Below are 20,533 nucleotides of genomic sequence, written 5' to 3' on the forward strand. Positions count from 1 at the left end.
ATAGAATGGATAGTCGGAGTCTTTTCTCCCAGGTTAGTAATATTCATTTCTAGGGGACATAGGCTCAGGTAAAAGGAAGTAGGTTTTAAGGAGATATGAGAGACAGGGTTTTACACAGAGTGCTTGGAATGTGCTGCCACAGGTGGAGGTAGAAGCAGATACAATAGCAACATTTAAGAAGCATCTTGATAGACACATGAATAGACACAGAAGAGAGGGATATGGACAATGTAGAGGGGAGAGCTTTTTTAGTTTAGAAAGACATTATGTGACAGCACTGGCTTGGTGGGCTGAAGGGCCTGTTCCTTTGTTCTTTGTTCTTTGTTCTTTGTTTTTATTTAAGCCATTTATTTAAATCACTGATCTCACCTGCTTTGCAGCAGAGATGGCTTTTCCCCTAAGTCTCTACAAAACTTTAGACTTGAAACTGTAACCTTGTGAAAGACGCTAAATTGCAGATAAACAGTCCCAGATTTTACACAAGAGTATCTTTAAACTGTAAAACATTTAACCAATTCAGTGTCACTGCAATGTGCACAAGATTGCTGCAATAGTGTCTCTCAAAAGGGAGGTTGTGGAAGAAAAACTTGTTCTGTTATAAAAAAGCATCTGCATCCTCATGTGAGAGTGTTTCAGTGACTAACCACCACATTTACCAATTGTAAAAATTAAACATATAATCTATCAAAACAGCTTTCAGCAAAGGATGTGCCTCTTCCAATATTCCCATCAGCTGGGTTCGTAATATAATTCCAAGCTTTTTTTGCCTATTCAAGTAAAACTTTTACACATTTTTTAAAAATTTCCTTTTTTTTAAAACCATGAATTCTTCCAATGTCTAAGTATTTCTCCTTCAACCAATGCCACAAAACAGCTTAACCAGTCATTCATCAAATTTGCTTTTGGTGAAAGCTTGTAAATTGCGGCTGTGTTTTCCCAAACAAGTGACTGTGATTCAGTAGCTCGTTGTTTATGAGAAACTGTAGAATATCCTGAAGATGTGATAATGTGCTTTTAAAAATTTGCAGCTCAGAAGAAAGCCCCTCGGCCCATCTTGTCATTATTGGCTCTTTGCACGAGCTATCCAGTTTTATTTCACTCCCTTGCTCTATTCCCATATCCCTGCAAAATTTCCTTTGCAAGCATATAACAAATTCTCTTTTGAGAGTCACTACTGGATCAGGCAATGCATTCCAAGGCATTACAACCAACCACAGAAATTCTCCTTGTCTGCCCCAATTCTTTTGAGAATTACGTTGAATCTTCGTAATGTTTTATGTATGTATACCCTCGTCACAAGCCCAGTGTCCTGTGTGTGGAGGCCATGAGGGAGGTGCAGGGTGTAACCACTGTAAGAGATTCAGTTTGTGCTTTGTCAAATACCAACGTCAAATTTCACAAGGAGGAAATACTGAGTCAACACCAGACTGCCTGTTAATACAGCACTGAACTGAAATGGTCATTCTTTCAAAGTTACTAATTTGCAGATGTTTTCCATTTTGTTGCCTATTATACTAACTTCAAGACACTGTGAGAAACACGACTGGAAAATATGATAACATGATTAAAGCTGTGACTGATCTTACTGCTGGAAGGATTCTGGGAATTTGGCTGTGGGGGGTAAAACAGCTCGAGATCCCACTCCAGATTGTTGGCTGGCAGCTGTGATGAAAAGATCCCAGTAATCACCTGACTGTTTTCCTCAAATACATAAACAAGGTAATTCATATATTTGGTACCTATTTCTTGAAACTATAAAAAAGAGAATGCTTCAAGAGTCATACTTTATGGCCCATTATCTATTTTATTTTTGTTTCATAAACATCTTTTTTTTTAGGAACTATTCACATGCTCACGGTGGATTTTACTTCTTTATCCTCATGACTTTATAGAGGTTTACAAAATTATGAGGGGCATGGACATGGTAAATAGGCAAAGTCTTTTCCCTGGGGTCGGGAGTCCAGGACTAGAGGCCATAGGTTTAGCGTGAGAGGGGAAAGATATAAAAGAGACCTAAGGGGCAACTTTTTCACTCAGAGGGTGGTATGTGTATGGAATGAGCTGCCAGAGGATTTGGTGGAGGCTGGTACAATTGCAACATTTAAGAGGCATTTGGATGAGTGTATGAATAGGAAGGGTTTGGAGGGATATGAGCTGGGTGCTGGCAGGTGGGACTAGATTGGGTTGGGATATCTGGTCAGCATGGACGGGTTGGACTGAAGGGTCTGTTTCCATGATGTACATGGAACTCCATGACTCTATGACTCATGGGGTGTGGGAGCCTCTGGCCGTATCTCGAATTGCCTTTGGTATGAGTGGCTTCCTTGACCTTTTCAGAAAGCTCCCCATATTTCAGTGGGTTTGGAGTCACACAGGTCAGACCTGGTAAGGATGGCAGATTTCCTCCCCTAAAGGATGTTAGTGAACCAGATGGCTCTTTTTATATGACAATTCATGACAATATCCTGGCCACCATTATTGCGACTAGCTATCAGTTCCTGATTTTATCAATTGAATTTAAATTCCACCAATTGCTCTGGCAGGTTATGATCCTGTGTCCTGGAACATTAGTCTGGTCTTCTGGATTACCAGACCAGTGACGTTACTCTGGCTTTTTGAGGGAGGGATATCTCAGTCCAGGACATAATTGCACCATTAAGATTTAAAACGAAAACAGAAGAAGGAGCACTGGACTCAGAATGTTAACTCTGCAATATTATGCACAGATGCTGCCAGAGTTTCTGAGTTAACCTCACTCAGTTAAGACCCTGGTTACTCTGGCATCCAGACAAAGAGATTCTCCAGTACTATTGCAGTACTACTTCCCTACTGAGTGAATTCACCACTGGCCAGGGTCACACAAGCTTAGAGCAAGATGGAAATCAACCATCTCTGCTCCATAACATTTCACAAGGTCAGAAGTGAGGCTGTTTCCTGATGACTGCACAATGTTCAGCACCATTCACAACTCCTCAGATACTGAAACAGGTCATGTTCAGATGCAGCAACACCTGCACTTTATCCACGTTTGAGTTGACAAGTGGCAAGAAACATTCATGCCATACAAGTGCCAGGCAATGACCATCCTGAACAAAAGAGAATCTAACCATCACCCCTTGACATTCAATGACATAAACATTGCTGAACTGCCCACAAGTAAGATTCTGGGGTTTACTATTGACTGGAAACTGAACTGAATTAGCATTATAAATACGGTGTATACAACTGCAAATCAGAGGTTAGGAATCCTGCAGCGAGTAACTCAGCTCCTTATTCCCCTAAACCTGTCTACCATCGATGAGACACAAGACGATGAAATACTCCCTACTTGCCTGGTTAGGTGCTCCAAACACAATCAAGACATTTGACACCATCCAGGGCAAAACCAATAGGAGAATCAAAACCAATAGGACTCTCAATAGGAGAATCTTTTACAAGATGGATTGCAGAAATTCACCAAGGCTCCTGAGAGAGCACCTTTCATCTAGAAGGACAAGGGTAGCAGATACATGGGAACACCACCACCTCCAAGTTCCCCTCCAATGTCACTAACCATCCTGACCTCGAAATATATGACTGTTCCTTCACTGTCTCTGGGTCAAAACCCTGGAATTTCCTCCCTAAGGGCACTGTGGGTCAACCTACAACATGTGGACTTCAGTGGTTCAAGAAAGTAGCTCAAAACCACCATTTGGGTGGCAATAAGGAAGTCAATAAATGTTGGCCAGCCAGTGATGCCAATGTCCCACAAATGAATATAAAAACAATATAAGCCTAAGCACATTTGGGAATGGAGAGGTTGAAGTGAATGGTCTGAACTGTGGGAAGTAGTTTGACCAGTGATCCCATTCTTACTTGCTATCTAGCAACCATTGTTGAAACTACATGTAAGATTCTTCAGAATGTACACCGAGACACTGTAACACCCACTGTGGTTAAACAGCTTGTCAAAACTCTCACCTTAAGAAATCCGTTTCTACAGTAAAGGACATGTAGTGGAAGAAAAATGGCCAGAAGCAACATTGAGCCTAATTTTCTTTTCAGTTCATCTACAGGAAGGCAGATTACCACCTAAATGGAGTCAAGTTAGGTAAAGGGGCAGTACAAAGAGATCTGGGTGTTCTTGTACACCAGTTAATGAAGGTAAGCATGCAGGTACAGCAGGTGGTGAAGAAAGCTAATAGCATGCTGGCCTTCATAACAAAAGGGATTGAGTATAGAAGCAAAGAGGTTCTTCTGCAGCTGTACAGGGCCCTGGTGAGACCGCACCTGGAATATTGTGTGCAGTTCTGGTCTCCAAATTTGAGGAAAGACATTCTGGCTATTGAGGGAGTGCAGCGTAGGTCCACGAGGTCAATTCCTGGAATGGCGGGATTACCTTACGCTGAAAGATTGGAGCGACTGGGCTTGTATACACTTGAGTTTAGAAGATTGAGAGGGGATCTGATTGAGACATATAAGATTATTAAAGGATTGGGCACTCTGAGGCAGGAAACGTTTCTGCTGATGGGTGAGTCCCAAATCAGAGAACACAGGTTAAAAATAAGGGGTAGGCCATTTATGACAGAGATGAGGAGAAACTTCTTCACCCAGAGAGTGGTGGCTGTGTGGAATGCTCTGCCCCAGAGGGCAGTGGAGACCAAGTCTCTGGATTCATTTAAGAAAGAGTTGGATAGAGCTCTCAAGGATAGTGGAATCAAGAGTTATGGAGATAAGGCAGGAACAGGATACTGATTGAGGATGATCAGCCATGATCCTAATGAATGGTGGTGCAGGCTCAAAGGGCAGAATGGCCTACTCCTGCACCTATTGTCTATTGTCTACCTATTTTTGCTACACTCGATACATTAATCTATCTGAGATCTGTCGAACTTGGTGTGGAAAATTTCAACTGAACCAATAGATGCTGTGGCGAAATGAATGTGGGCAGACTGTAGTGTTCCCATATTTTGATTTGCCAGTGTGACCAAAAGTTCCATTAATTCTGATTGATTCCTGTCAAAATTATTGATTTGGCATCTCCTGTTTTAGAGACAATGGACAACAATGTCAAAAACAAAGAATTGATCCCTGTGTTAGCCCATGTTTCCTAACGGTAGCTCAACCAAAATCCTAGAAATATTCAAACTCGCATCATTTTCCACATATATAAATCAGTTAGATGTTTTTGGGCGTGTTTGGAGGAACAGGCTAAAGTTCATTTTCCATATGGATTCATTCAGTGTTTAGTTGACAGATGTGTGCTACATCTGAAACTGAATATTTGCACTCTGGGAATTTGTAAATGAGAATATTTTCTCCAGTCCACAATTTTTGAAAACGATCATAGCAGACAGGAAAATCCTGTGCTGGGTTGGCCAATTAAATTTGTACAAATATTTTTATTTCTATTTAGAATCTGAACTAATGAAAGTACATTTTATACCAAGACTTAACCTTGCAGAAAGAAATTCAGGAAAGTCTTATTTACCACAAAAGGTAACTATTAAAGTTCCTGCTCTGTTCAAAATAAAGCTAGTACCTATCAGATTCTGCACAACCACAGGGCATAGATATGTTCAAGCAGATACAAGCAAAAACATAACCTAATATTAAAATGCCACTTAGTTTACATATTCTTTAAATAAAGTGATAGATAAAATTCTGATTTGATAATGTTGCAATATTTATCATACTTGTGCCCAGATATAGGCATCACACGCAAGACTGACTTTATTCCCTATTACAAGTTACCTTGAGAGGTTGGTGGTGATGGGTGTTTTAACACAACTGGTCAAGTTGTTTCTGCATTGCTGTTAGTAAGAGAAACATAGGGTCTTAGGATCATGACAGGGGAGGTACAGAACGCTTGTTCCCTCTTGTGGGAGACAAAAAAAACTGCAAATGCTGGAATCCAAGATGGATAAAAAGGAGGATGGATAAAAAGGAAGTTGTGGGCGGCACGGTGGCACAGTGGTTAGCACTGCTGCCTCACAGCGCCTGAGACCCGGGTTCAATTCCCGCCTCAGGCAACTGACTGTGTGGAGTTTGCACGTTCTCCCCGTGTCTGCGTGGGTTTCCTCCGGGTGCTCTGGTTTCCTCCCACAGTCCAAAGATGTGCAGGCCAGGTGAATTGGCCATGCTAAATTGCCCATAGTGTTAGGTAAGGGGTAAATGTAGATGTAGGGGTATGGGTGGGTTACGCTTCGGCGGGGCGGTGTGGACTTGTTGGGCCGAAGGGCCTGTTTCCACACTGTAAGTAATCTAATCTAATCTAATCTAAACACAGCAAGCCAGGTAGCATCAGCAGGTAGAGAAGTCAACGTTTCAGGTGTTACCCTTCTTTAGTACTATTTTTTAACTGTTCTTCAGAACTGGGGTGGATGTAAGGGGAGCTGCAGATAAAGATGGGGGGAGCGGGTGGAATGAGGTGGTGAGGTAGAGATAGGTGAACACAGGTGGAGGGTACAACCTGGTTGGTTAATGGGAGGAATGAATCCGGTTGGTAGCTGGAAGGAAGAGTCGACTCGAGGAATGGAAAGGAGGGGGAGGGGCTGGGAAGGGAGGCTATTTGAAATTGGAGAACTCAACATTGAGTGCTCCGGGCTGTAGGCTGCCCAGGCAGAAGATGAGGTGTTGTTCCTCCAATTTGTGGTCTGATTCGCTGTGGCAATGGAGGAGACCAAGGATGGTCATGTTGGAAAGAGGGTGGGAAGGGGATTACACCCAAGACCTTGACTTCTCCATCACCTCAAGCTGCCTGGCATGCTGTGTTCTTCCAGCCTCCTGCTTGTCTACCCCCTTGTGGGAGAATCTAGGACCAGAGGCCATGATCTCAGAATAAGGGTTTGCACATTTAAGACAGAAATGAGGAGGAATTTCTAGTGTCTGATGGTAATGAATCTGTGGAATTCTTTACTATAGAGAGCTGTTGAGACTTTATGCATATTCAAAGCTGATATAGACAGACTTTTAATCAGTAAGGGAATCAAGGGTTATGGGAAAGGCAGGAAAGTGAAATTGAGGATTATCAGATCAGCCATAATCTCATCGAATGGTAGAACAGTCTCACTGGCTGAATGGCCTACTTCTGCTTCTCCATCTTATTATCTTAATTCCAGTTTTTGACTTAGTAACAGTAAAAAAATGGCAGTATGATATGAGAATTTAAGGGATACTTAGAATTGATGCTGTTCTCACAACATTGATGCTTCTACTGCTGAATGGTAAATTCATAGAACATGAGATGTAACAGAAGTTACTTGACTGACTTGCTGTAATGTGTCTTACAGATCATTAAGACTACAGCTAATGTGCCAGCAGCTGGGGGAGGACAGCATAGGAACTGATCAGGTTATCTGAGCTGTTTTAGATGGTTTGGGAGTGCTGTTGCAGTTCCTGTCCATCCAACATTGAAATACTGGAGCCAAATTCCCATTGCAATGGCCAGCCCTTTGCTGTAGCTCTGGCCCCATGCCATCAAATTAGTCAGAACAAAAATACACCGAGACGCAGATGTGCTGGGGCCTGGCCTTAGTTTAGAATTTCAACTTGGTCATCAAAGGGATAGAACCGCTGCCCGTCCCTCAGCAAGCCACATTGTGTAGGTAAGCAACAGGCAACTCTTTCCATTTCCTTTGCTTGTAATGCCAGACTATGATAGATCCCATGAGACGACTGTACTTGATTACAAAAAGACGTTAAGTGGGGTCCACCAGAGTGCACTGGACAGGGCAATGTCCTGGATACCTCAGATTATTTGTAACTCCTTTACAAAGCTGAGGTCTCCAGGTGAGGAGTGGTGATGGGGCAGAGGGGCATCAATAATAGTGAGTTGGAGTTTCAACACCTAGGGCACAAAGGTGCTGCCAATATCTCTGTGGTGGCATGGACATTCACTAGCTCTATGTAAAGAGGTCACTCCCTGTCGATCTCATCACTACAGTTGAGGTCAAAATCTGGAGAGCAGCAACAACAGCAGTACAGAGTGTACGAACTGCTAAGAAACCAACACACAGTTTACTCATTCCCCCCTGTTTTAAAAAGTAAACCTTCTGGTTTTTCAGATTTAATGGAACTAACTAGTGCTGTCATTACTCTAACTTGTGGCAATTTGTCACAATTTGTACAACCGATCTACATTCCACTTACAATACTGCCAGATTGATTGCATATTAGTCAAAGAGTGACAGCAGCAGAAATCACTCTGGCTTCAAAATCTCAACCAAGACCAAGGCTGCAGAATAACTCGATCAGCTACCAGTAGGTGGCACTGGGGGAGAGCTTGTTTCTGCTCTGTCTTAGTGTGGAGCTTCAGATTTATACAGCTTGCTATTTTGGTTTGTTCAAGGACGTGGATAATATTTCCTTCTCTCCCTCATGTCCTGAAGGTACTGCTTTATTCTGGGATACGGAACAATGGCACTGTCAAGTGGAGCCGGATTGAGTGTGACTGGCTGTGTCCTCATGTTTCGGCCCCCATTAGAGCTCTCCAGTCAGAATCCTGAAGTAAGGAGTTGAGTTGGTTTCTTGGCTTCCATTCTTTACACTGTTAATTGAGTCAAATCAGCAACTCAGCACAGCCCAATGAATGAATCTGGAATGTTCTTGTTCGGTGTATTTTTGTATCAAACTACCTGTGCGGTCAGTGATTTAACTAGTTGTCAGACCACATGATTTCTGATTTCTACATTTACTTTTCCTTTGATCCAGTTGGACTTTGTCTTTCTGTATCACTCTGATAAAGTCAATGGTATTTATATGTTTTATTTACTGGGTGATATTGATGAAACATTATGTTGTCAGCTTCTATTTTGAGCTGTGTAACCCATGTTATTTTTACTCATTCTTGTTCCTATCTGTCACTGAGTGGAATGTGACAATGAATCCTTATCTTCTCTGCAAAGTGCAATGCTACCTACCTCATCTGAGATTACCCTTTACCACATGCCTAGCTAATAATGCAGATAGAAACGAGGTGTGGGCAATACATTGTACCCGGACCTCACTCTTTTAAAAAACTGAAAGGTAGGACATCAGACTGTAACCAAGGAGACTACATCTTCAATGCAAAAGATATACCATTTCCTAGGAAACACGATCAAGTTAATAATTAAGTTCACCTTAATTGGATCAGGATAGACCTTGAAAGAATGAGTAATGAAGTCACATTAAAAGATGATCGGAAACCTAATAAAAGAACTCACCATATAAGCTACAGGTTACAATTCGCTTTGAGGGTACTTGAGACCAACACTTTATTATCACGTACTCTCAGCTGCTATATAGAAATGCAGAATAACAAAATCTAAATATATTTTGAGTCATCTGTCCTCATTAATATTTAAACTAAAGGCAGCTGGAAACAACTTCAATGGCACAGATTGACAGATATGGTTTAATTTTAGGAGTTCCAATGATATTCAAACCCGCTTGTGTGTCAATCTTCCAAGTGAAGATGTCATACAATATATCTGTGGTACTGTGTCTGGGATTCACTCTGTCTTTATCTACCATTCATTACAACTCAGTTGCAGCTGAATGACTAGATTTACTGACTGCACCTGTAATGCTGGGCTGATCATTTGTTCTTTATTCAACATCTGTTCTACAAATATAGATTTTAGGCCACAATTCTCTTGTCCAGATTTCACATACAAGAACAAGTCCAATGTGACACATCACTGAACTTTAGAAATAGGTCTCTTTAATGTTGCATTGATGAGAATCTGTATATAAAATCATAATGGGAAAAGGAGGCGAAAAACACTGTATTCAAAGAATTTCAACCCCAGAATCTCAAGTAATTTGTAAATTGTGTTGCATTAAAAGATCAAATAGTAATACAGGCTTGAACTGGCAATAACTATTGAAGGCATCAAGCTGCCCCTGAATCCACACCATTATATAAATCATGAAAGTACAGAATCAATGCAATGCCTGGGGTTGTATTAAAACTGCAGACTGAAGCTCAAATTACACTTACTGTTCAGCAGGAAGGATCATTTTTAGCTTTACACAAAAAAAGCAATGTAATTTATTCAAGTGAGCTTCTTTAGCTTTGCAGCCATTGACAGATTACAGAGAACATGCCATTTTAAGTGTGATTACTTAGTCTCCTGCACCACTGAAGTCTGAGGCACAGATTACAACAATGTTCAGCTGTTAAAGGGTTAAACACTACTATGTAGTCTGTCTCTGAGTTTAATTGCTCTTCAGTGAGGGAATATCACAGCAGGGAAAGAGTCATCAGCATGAACACTCTTTACTTTCATGTATGTCTACAAACACCTTTTACACATATTAAAGCTTGTCTTTAGCACAAGAATAATTATTGGGCATATATAACCCTGGAAGACTGCAGCATCTGCAGTCCTCACTTTCTCCTGTATATACAGTAATTTCAAGTTAATTAGAATTTATGCTTCTTCAGGCTGAAAGTCAGAACTGAGGATACAATATCTTGAATCAATTTTTAAAAACATATGTTACAGGCATTTTGATTAATAAGTTGTTTTCTGTTAATGAGGAAATTTTTGGTATGCATTTCAAATAATCACCTTGCTACCTTGATTTGAAAAGCAATTTCTGAGCTTTAGTTGCATTACACCAGAGATTATTGCCATCAAATGTATATAAATGTCACATTTGTCAAATTAACTAGGCCTGTTGTGGTGTATACCTGGGAGTCAAAGCCGAGTGCAACTTCTAGAGGGCCTGGAAGTCAGTGGCATGTTGAAACAGCACATTCCATTTTTATTTTCATACCATGTTTTCTGTACTTATATTTACACACTTCAATTTCAATATGATGTCTACTTAAACAGCAAAATTGGAAAGTAATGAGCTTAATTTACTGAGTTTTGTTCCAACATTTTCTGTTTTTATGTTAGATACAGAGCAGTTATCCATAATACTATAATGGCCCCCGCATATGTCAGACGGGGCCTGGTTACGATAGGCTTCAGGAGGTTCTTCTTGTGTATGTTCCCTGTTGTTGCCAGGCTGAACGTGAAGGGGAAGGAGGCCAGACCATGGAGACTGTGATCTGACAATATGGGCTTCCCCTTCCTGGCAGTAGTTTGTGGAGTAGGTCTCCATGGCTGCTGCTTCTTCACCATGATCGCCCCACTGCAGTTTATCAGAAATCTGACTGGAAATGTAAACAACTTCAATCCATAAAACACAAGTGAGTGAACTATCTGTCAAAATGTCTGCTGCTTTCCCTCTCTTGCAAATGACATCAGGTTCCTCTTTATCAATTTGTACTCTCTGTGCCACTGGAGGTGATGTTTACAGTATTTAGATAATTAGGGTGACATGTTTTTGGCTAAATGTCGAGTTTCTTCAACAGATTCTCCTTACAGATCTTACCAAATCCATCTCATTACCGACCTCACTGTCCCTAAGGGCTTCTCCTCACCCAACATAAGCCACATGTTACCATTCACCACAGCCAGAGGAGCTTGTCACTCACCAGATAAGAGCCAAAAGACCAATATCCCTGGCATCCATGCCATGTTTAAAAAGCCACTCTGTACCTGACCACTTCTGAAGAAGAGTCACTGGACTCAAAACGTTAATTCTGTTTTCTCTCCACAGATGCTGCCAGATCTGATGAGTTTCTCCAACATTTTCTGTTTTTCAGATTTCCAGCATCTGCAGTTCTTTTTTATTTCATTCAGAGAATGTGAAAGAAGGAGAAAACAGTGTTGCGATTCTCTAGCAAAGATCTGGAGAACTCGTGGTTGGGCTGGTGCACAGGAGAGGCATCCTCTTCCCAGAGAACTGGCAGGGAAGGCCATGTCAAAAGTCCCTGGCAGCCTGGTCTGAGATCATCACCTGGATCAGTGTGACCTTCATGGACCAGAAGAACAGCCAATTGAAAAATTCCAAAACAGAATATCTAATACAGTGTTGAGCAGGCAAATAAATACTGGAGGCATCAAACTGCCCCTGAATCCATACCCACAGTATAAATCATGAAAGGAAAGTACAGAATCAATGCAATGCCTGGGGTTGTATTAAAACCACAGACTGAAGCTCAAATTACACTTACTGTTCAGCAGGAAGGATCATTTTTAGCTTTACACAAAAAAAATTACCTGAGTGAGCTTCTTTAGTTTTGCAGCCATTGACAGATTCCAGAGAACATGCCATTTTAAGTGTGATTACTTAGTCTCCTGCACCACTGAAGTCTGAGGCACAGATTACAACAATGTTCAGCTGTTAAAGGGTTAAACGCTACTATGTAGTCTGTCTCTGAGTTTAATTGCTCTTCAGTGAGGGAATATCACAGCAGGGAAAGAAACATCAGCATGAACACTCTTTCATGTATGTCTACAAACACTTATACATATTAAAGCTTGTCTTTAGCACAAGAATAATTATTGGGCATATATAATTTGAAGTTAATTAGAATTTATTGTTCTTCAGGTCATAAATCAGAATTCAGGATGAAATATCTTGAATTGATTTTTTTGTGCCATATGCTAGACATTTTGATTAATAAGTAAAAAAAATGTTGTTTTCTGTTAATGAGTACATTTCCAGTGAACAATTCCAATAATCACCCTGCCACTTTAATTTGAAAATTCTGAGCTTCAATTGCATGACACCAGAGATTAAGTGCTGCAAGAAGGCCAATGACCTCCTCTTCTCTATCAGGATAAATGCCATACTCTTCTCTCTGGTCCCTCACACCCTTTTTATCTTAGCTACCATACCCACCTCCCACCGTGGCTCATACTCTACCCTCTCACTACTGCCTTCATTATCAGCCACCTTGCTTTTCTTCTCCAGTCCCCATCGCCAGTCTCCCACATCACTCACCCTGCATGCGCTCTGCCTACTCACTCAGAACGTTACTAACTTTCCACCAGCACTAACAGCTGAGTAATCCACTTGCATCTCACTCAATCCCTGCCTTTCCCTCATTCCAAGAGAAGACAGTCAACAATAGGGTGGACTGTGCCCAACATTAATCTTCCCACCAAACACAAGGAGAGAACCTGGAATCTGAGACATCCATGTCCCACCAACTGAGTAAGTGGCAGTCTTCATTCCACTGTCACTCTCACAGTACCCCACTGTCAGTATGATTCCCTGGACAACATTTCGGTTGCAATGCCCACTCTCTGTCTCTGGTGCCTGGCACATACCAATGGGATGGTCATGACCTCAGTGAAGAAACAGCCTCTTCCACCTGAAGCCACCTCTGGGAAAAGGAGTTCTACAGCCTTAGAGGAGATATTGGCAGAGTGAAAGCTGCACTTCCCCAGATCGGATAGTTACACCTCACGAGTAATGTCAGTCTTCAGGAAGTTCAGGAGCACCTCACTGGGACTGCTCCACACTGACGGAGGGGAGAAATGTCCCAGGTTGCTGGCACTCAGAAGATGGCTGGAGACTAGACACCTGCTCAGCCCTGGGCAGGAGAGGGTTTAGTCGTGTTGGAGTCAGGGACTTTGTCCACATGCACAGGGAGGAATAGGAGCTGCAGAAATAGGCATGTGGGAGTAATGGTCCTCATTTCCCAAAGGTTACAGAAATGCAGCTACGTTATGGCAACACTCAAGCACTCAGGCAACCTGCATGAACGGGTTGCTGGTTGCCATGGAGAATGGTGTCAGGCATCCTCAGGGTCCCTCCAACCACACTGGATCAATGTAGATTTCACCAGTTTCTTCATTTCCCCTCCCCTCACCTTATTCCAGAGCCAACCTTCCAACTTGGTACCACCATCTTGAACTGTCCTACCTGTCCATCCTCCTTTCCACCTATCTGCTCCATCCTCCTCTCCGACTTATCAACTTCACCCCACCTTCATCCACCTATAACACTCCAGCCCCACCTTCCTCCCATTTATCTCTCAGCTCCCTTAACCTACAAGCCTCATTCCTGATGAACAGCTTATACCTGAAACATTGACTCTCCTGCTTCTCGGATGCTGCCTGACTGGCTGTGCTTTTCCAGCACCACACTCTTCGACTCTGATCTCCAGCATCTGCAGTCCTCACCTTCTCTTGTCCTCTGGATGTGCACAGACCTACAGTCCATCACCCCAGCCACTGGTCCTCAGGACAACAGGCATGGCAACTGGGGGGGGGGGGGGGGGGGGTGTTGGAGGGGTTTAGGGTGTCAAGAGCACCCCAGGTGCCTGTTCCTCACAAGGAGACAGTGGTGTCAGGGGGCACCCAGCCAGAGGAGAAACCACACAGACCACTCAGATCCCGAGGTGACCCCTCACATCCATGCAACCTGCACCAGCTCCCACCCCTCAAACCGAGAATACTCTCCTTGCCTCTGATAAGATACCCCTCAGTGTGTGAGGACTGTGCAGACACACATGTTCCTGGGTAGGGGGGCAGCTGAGATGAGGGGGGTCTCACTGCTGAGCAGGGACTCTCCACACTAGCTGCAGACCCTGAGGCTGCTTTGAGATGCCATGAGAGGGAAGGAAAGAAAAAAAGTACTTTTGAGGGAACCTTGGTCGCACAGGACACATGTATATAAAGTATCACATTTGTAGAAGTTTAATCGGTTTTGTGACACATCTGTTTGTTTGAGTCTTGTGTGGCTCTTCACAAGTGCCCCAGAGGATTCACACCTAAGCTGTCGATATGAGCCTGGGCATGTCCTATCGACCTTTCCCCTGAAACCCTGGCAGGAGGTGACCATGCCAGGAGTGGACACTCACTGTGTTCCCCCTTGAGGTTAGGTTAACCCTCCCTCCCACATGGCCCTTTTCCCATCCATGCCATCCTGTATCCCACTTCACAAAACTGTCTCCTCCTTTAAGACTGTCATCCAGCCCTGTAGCCCCCGCGTCCCTACACCCCAGCCCTGCCAGGAAGAAGTTCCCGAGTCACGCTCTTATGGATGTGCTCCTGCCATTCCCTAGTTTCTCTGAACAAACCTGATGGACTGACTGTGGCTAATTCCGTTGAGAGATCAAAGCAGGAAAACCCTGGATGAGAAGTGCCCAGAGCCCTGTCTGATGCCTGTACATACCCCTGACTGTATTAAGGAGGGCTCTTGCCCGAAACGTCGATTTCGCTGCTCGTTGGATGCTGCCTGAACTGCTGTGCTCTTCCAGCACCACTAATCCAGAACCTGACTGTATTAAACCTACCCCATCTGACCACTATGGGTCCACAAGACTAACCATGACCCTGTTCCCAGACTGCGGAGCCATGGACACTGGAATACAAACATCCTGACCAGACGCCTGACCATGGTGAATTTCCTGGTTGGTAATAGAGATTCCCCTTGATGTTCTGTGGCAGGTTCCCCGACTGACTGGTGTCTCCACGGACTTCAATAAGGACGACTCCACCAAGAGTTTGAGACATTGCCACATTGCCTATTTCGGCCACATTCTGTGTGCCTGCTGCATGAGCTGCTGGTACATGGAGTGGGTGTGAGACTGATGTAGCATACTGCAAGATGTCTGATCCCTAGACTGACCAACAAAGCAAGCCACATGTTGAGAATTCTCAGCATCGAGTATGCTTTCAATAGGTGGCCAGATAGGAAGCTGTAGATTAATGAGATGTACAGTTAATAAAGCTATTAACAAACAATAATCCCCCTTTATAAGCAACTTGCCATTGCCTGGTGAGAATCTCACCTCAGCAAACAGAACCTAGTTAAAAGATAAAGTGATGGCATGATAAACCATGCTGGATCCTGACACAATTCTGTTACATTTCTTGCCATAGCTCTGGTCATTCAGGCCCTTATAAGATTTAGTCATGGAGCTGGTTAGAATATGGGGCCTCTTTTACAAAAGAGTTTCTTTGCTATCCAGGTAGAAGAGCTGGGAAACATAAAACTAACTGAACAGCAATATCACTGAAAGATATGTCTTAATATAAAGAGACATATTTCCCTCAGCAGTTTTCATTGTAGATGTGGACAGAGGAATTGAAATTGGGCAAAGCTTATAACAGGAAGTAACATTATTTAGCCAGGAATTATATGCAGACATAAGATTTTTAATACAGAATAACATTTAAATTTTTCTTTTGAAAATGTAACAGTGCTCAAATATAGAAAGGCATTGGTAACACGTATTCAGCTTACAAGCAAATCATAAGAATGTAAGAGGAGTTGGCCATTCAGCCCCTCAAGCCTGATCTGCTATACAATAAAAGCATTTCTGCCCTATTCACATATTACATGATTCTCTTAGAACTCAAAAATCTTTGGTCTCAGTTTTGATTATACACATTTGTAAATTAGTCTCCATAGTGTTAATATGTTCCATTATAAAAGAAAGTGTACAGCATTCAAGTTTCATAGACAGAAGTTAATGGTTATGGTGTCAAAGAAAATGTGGAACCATTTCCTTTGCAAACCTATTATACAGAAAACATCCTAATGTGGTATAAAATCACGGGTGGCACAGTGGCTCTGTAGTTAGCACTACTGCCTCACAGCATCAGGGACCCAGGTTCGATTCCAGCCTGGGGCAACTGTCTGTGTAGAGTTTGCACATTCTCCCTGTATTTGCATGTGGTTTCCTCCGGGTGCTCTGGTTTCCTCCCACAGTCCAAAGGTGTGCTGGTTAGGTATTTGACTATGGTAAATTGCCCATAGTGTTAGGTGCATTAGTCAGAGGGAGTTGGTCTAGGTGGTTTATTCTCCGGAGAGTCGGTGTGGACTTGTTGGGTCGAAGGGCCTGTTTCCACACTGTAGAGAATCTAGTCATAAATGGGAGATCCAATTCTTAAAGGGATTGAGGTGATGCAATTGCAGCCAATGGGAAAAGAAGCTTGAATAGATCATGAAAACTAAACCTCTCAGTTATCATCAAACAGTTTTAATTGAATATTTTGTAAAGGAATGTGCAATGAATTTTCATTCCTTGATCAGAGTGTCCTTCACTGATTGTTTGCAGTAACATGGTTAATCCTAATCCTAAAATCAGAGTAGTTTTGTAGATTGGTTTCTTTCCCAACTTCTTTCTTTCCTACTGGTTAGGAAACCATTACATTTTATACATGCTTTGGTCTGGAGAAATCAAATTCCCAGTGCCTCATGCAGTTGATTGTTGAATCTTGTACAACCAACCAAAATACAGAGAGTTTCAAGTCCCATTTATGCCAATACAATTTAGGTGAATTGGCCATGTTAAATTGCCCAGGGGTGTATAGATTAGGTGCATTAGTTAGGGGTAAATGCAGAGTAATAGAGTAGGGGTATGCGTCTGGGTGGGTTACTCTTCGGAGGGTCAGTGCAGAATTGTTGGGCCGAATGACCTATTTCCACACTGTCGGGGTTCTGTGATTTTAACTTCCTTTTCCTGGTTGAGTGATCTTTGTTACTTATTAACTGGAGCCCCAGAGTACTACATGGAACTGAATCCCTCCTTAGGTAGTTTGTAGTTGGAAATGGAAAACATATGAAGTACTTTTATGATTGCCAGCATTCACATTAATTCCACTGCTTAGTTTAGTCCTGTGTTTGTTTTGCTGGAGAATGTCAGTGGTCAGTCAGAAACACAGCAGGTATCAAAAATATGAACTACATTTGCATGTGTTTTTTCGCAAACCAAGGATAAGGTGTCACTCTATCTACCTGAAGTCTGAGAACACATTTGGATTATCTTAAAGCATGTGGTTGGGTTCTAAAACTCTTCTGGTTCTGCTGCCATTGCTGCTTCAAGAGCCAACACATCTCTGTAACACAGCCATCTGGATTCTCACTAAAACTGGAAACGGTGTTGATTTCATTTTTTGAAATGGTGGATTCTATTTTACACCATAGAATCAACACTATCATATCTAATCTTTTTTCAAAAATTAAATACAAGCTTGCTCCTCTTTGGACTAACAGGTTGGGCAGCGAGAACCTGCAGCCTGCAATCCCCACTTTGGGACTCTCTGGGGAGTAATCTGATCTCAGAAGGAACAGGGACAAATTGCACCAAGATGCTACATTTTGCCTCAGAAGAATCAAAGCATTCCTCATCACCATGCCTGCTTCCAGCTGGAGGTGAAGATGTGCTGATGTAGCTGAGATCAAGGTTTGTCTAAGCTGTGATCGCTTTCCCTTTTTCCCCAATAATAGGTGGGACTACAGTGAATATGTGTGCATTGGCATTCAAGTGAAGTGCCCATCTAATGACTAAGAAGGGAAGAATACATAAATGACTTGCTGAATTACTAAGAGTAACCTGCATGCTCTGACAGCCTGAGATCTTGGTGAGATTGCAGAAGGATAATGTGCTCAGTGAAAATCATGTTTCATCCAGGCCCTAAATTGCCACCCACTGCAGTAAGTTATTTTTACCCAAAGCACCGGTAGCTGGGGGTTGTGCAGCAGCAGAGAGTGACATACAGCAGGCTGTCTTTTCATTCTGTCTGGTTTCAAATGGTTGGCTTGTTTTGTAATTTGTAAATAAGGCACAATAGGTTTATCAGAAACAAGACCTTTTAAGCATTATATAAGGAAATGTATGATAAAGATGTTGCAGGATCAAATCATTGGGTGATAAATGATAAAGGTGAATGTCCAAGAGTTCATATCCTTCTTTCTTTACTACTGATGGAATCCACAGTCCTTTTCAAATTCTAGAAATTTATTTCTTCAGAGGCAGAACATTTTCCTCAAAATAGCCCCGGTTTGTGATGTTGCCAGCTGGGAAATATCGAGCGACTACAAACGTTGAGCCATCGGAGGCTGAGGCCTTCCCAACTCCCAACTTCCTGCTGCCTTTCCAGATCATTGCTGTAAAGTGACCTAGACAAGAAATAAGACAACAAGTTAAAGGCTAGAGCTTCCTTTGGGAAATGACCATCAATAAGTGAGCACTCACCCCTTCTCCCTCAGTGCCCAATTATTCATCAGCTAAATTCAATTCCTTATTGCTCACCAGTTAATCATCAGCCAGTTTAGCATGCTTTATCAAACCATATACATGTATGCCATTGCTCAGAACAATCCAAGCATCGTGTCATGATTTCTTGATGGCTAGCATTTGTGTGCATATTCGATAAGATAAGATGAATATTAATGAGGTGAGTTGTGCCATTAGTGTGTTTAACAAACAATAATCCCCCTTTAAAAAGCACATCATCGCTGCCTAGTGAGAAACTTGCCTTGCTGCCCAGCTAATCCATCAAAGATGCAGCAACGTCAAGATGCACCTTGCCAGACTTCTTGCCCATTTTTGCCAAAACTCTTGCAATAGCCATATTGTTCAGACCCCAATAGGTTTCTACCCGTGGCATATCAAAGAGTTGAGACAAGGTCAGAGAGAAAATACAGGTAATTCTGCTATAACAGTGTAGTTGCATAGCCACGAAACCTTGCTTAATAGAAAATCACTTAATATAAATAATAGGGCCTATGGGAAACGTGGGGTTCGGAACAGACCAGCAAAAAAAACACTCACGATCGCTCAAAATTACCCAAAAGCCTAATGCAAAGTACAGCCTGAATGAAGGCTTAAATCCTATTTATTAATGGCATAAAAGTAAATTTAACACATCACATTGAAAGAATATGGTTAATACAGGGACAGAGGGTGATCATTATCACCACCTACAAGTGCAGTTGTGGTTGTATGGCAAGTGGTATGTATAAGGGTAATGCAGGAACTAAACAATAATTCTCTTGACTCAGACAGAGAGCAATGAACATTCATTAGTTTAATTTGTTGAGATGAAGCTGCTCAATGTACAGTGCTGTACCTCTCACCTCTCTGATAGCAGCTGACCTTGAAGCGTGTGCAGAACAAAGCGTGCGAAATGATCCCCACTGGAATCACGCTATCGCAAACAGAGATAAGTATTCTCAAAAATACCCTTCCCTAATTCTTCAGTGACATAGCCAAATCACACTGCTGAAACACACTTTATATGAGAACTACCTGTTGTAATATGGCCAATGGGGATCAGAGAGAATGAAAACAATTCACCAGCAATCACCATGTTACAAAAAGACAAAACTAAAGGTCCTGTATTTGAATGTGTGCACCATTCCAAACACTGTAACTGAAATGATAGTGCATGTTTAAGTAAATCAACATGATCTGACAACTGGCGTGGAAACACAGGTTCAAGAATTAGGTCCCGAATGTCAGACAGACCTCAATGTGTAAGAGAAGTACAAAGCTATATAAAGGTGGAAGGCGAACACTGTTAATCAAGGATGGCAGTTGTGCAACAGTTGGAGATGGCATGGATTCAGCAGAGTAGGACCTAGAATCAATGTGGGTAGAGATGACGGATATTAAAGGAAAGAAGTCACTAGTGGGAGTGCTTCACAGGAACCAAAATGTGGGACAAAATATACAAGCAGAAATACTAAGTGCTTGAGTTGAAGGAACAGTAATAATCATGGTGACTTTAATCTACATATAAACTTATCCAGGCTACCATTGGCACTGTGTAAGTAGTTTGTAGAATGCTTTTGAGATAGTTTCTTACATCAACACATTTTGGAAATGACTAGAGAACAAGTTATATTAGACTCAGTATTATGTAATGTGACAGGTTTAATTAACAACCTCAGAGTTAAAGCACCCCAAGATAGTAGTGATGAG

The 20,533-nt window shown here is 42.2% G+C and overlaps 1 protein-coding gene and 1 long non-coding RNA gene across 2 annotated transcripts in view; one reads left to right on the forward strand and one right to left on the reverse strand.

Annotated features, from left to right (window-relative positions):
* Positions 1 to 1,530: 1,530 nt before the first annotated feature.
* Positions 1,531 to 12,284, forward strand: LOC140480241 (uncharacterized). The gene is made up of 3 exons (XR_011961227.1): positions 1,531 to 1,719; positions 8,370 to 8,487; positions 11,627 to 12,284. It is a non-coding gene; the product is annotated as an uncharacterized lncRNA (long non-coding RNA).
* A 3,672-nt stretch (positions 12,285 to 15,956) lies between these two features.
* The window catches only part of glipr2l (GLI pathogenesis-related 2, like), a 64,025-nt gene continuing 59,448 nt past the window's right edge, over positions 15,957 to 20,533 (reverse strand). Inside the window, exon 5 of the mRNA XM_072575564.1 lies at positions 15,957 to 18,726. Within this exon, the coding sequence (XP_072431665.1) occupies positions 18,566 to 18,726 (161 nt within the window). The 3' untranslated portion in view covers positions 15,957 to 18,565. The remainder of the gene's footprint in view (positions 18,727 to 20,533) is intronic.

The sequence above is a fragment of the Chiloscyllium punctatum genome, chromosome 8 (assembly GCF_047496795.1).
Source record: "Chiloscyllium punctatum isolate Juve2018m chromosome 8, sChiPun1.3, whole genome shotgun sequence".
Lineage (NCBI taxonomy): Eukaryota > Metazoa > Chordata > Chondrichthyes > Orectolobiformes > Hemiscylliidae > Chiloscyllium > Chiloscyllium punctatum.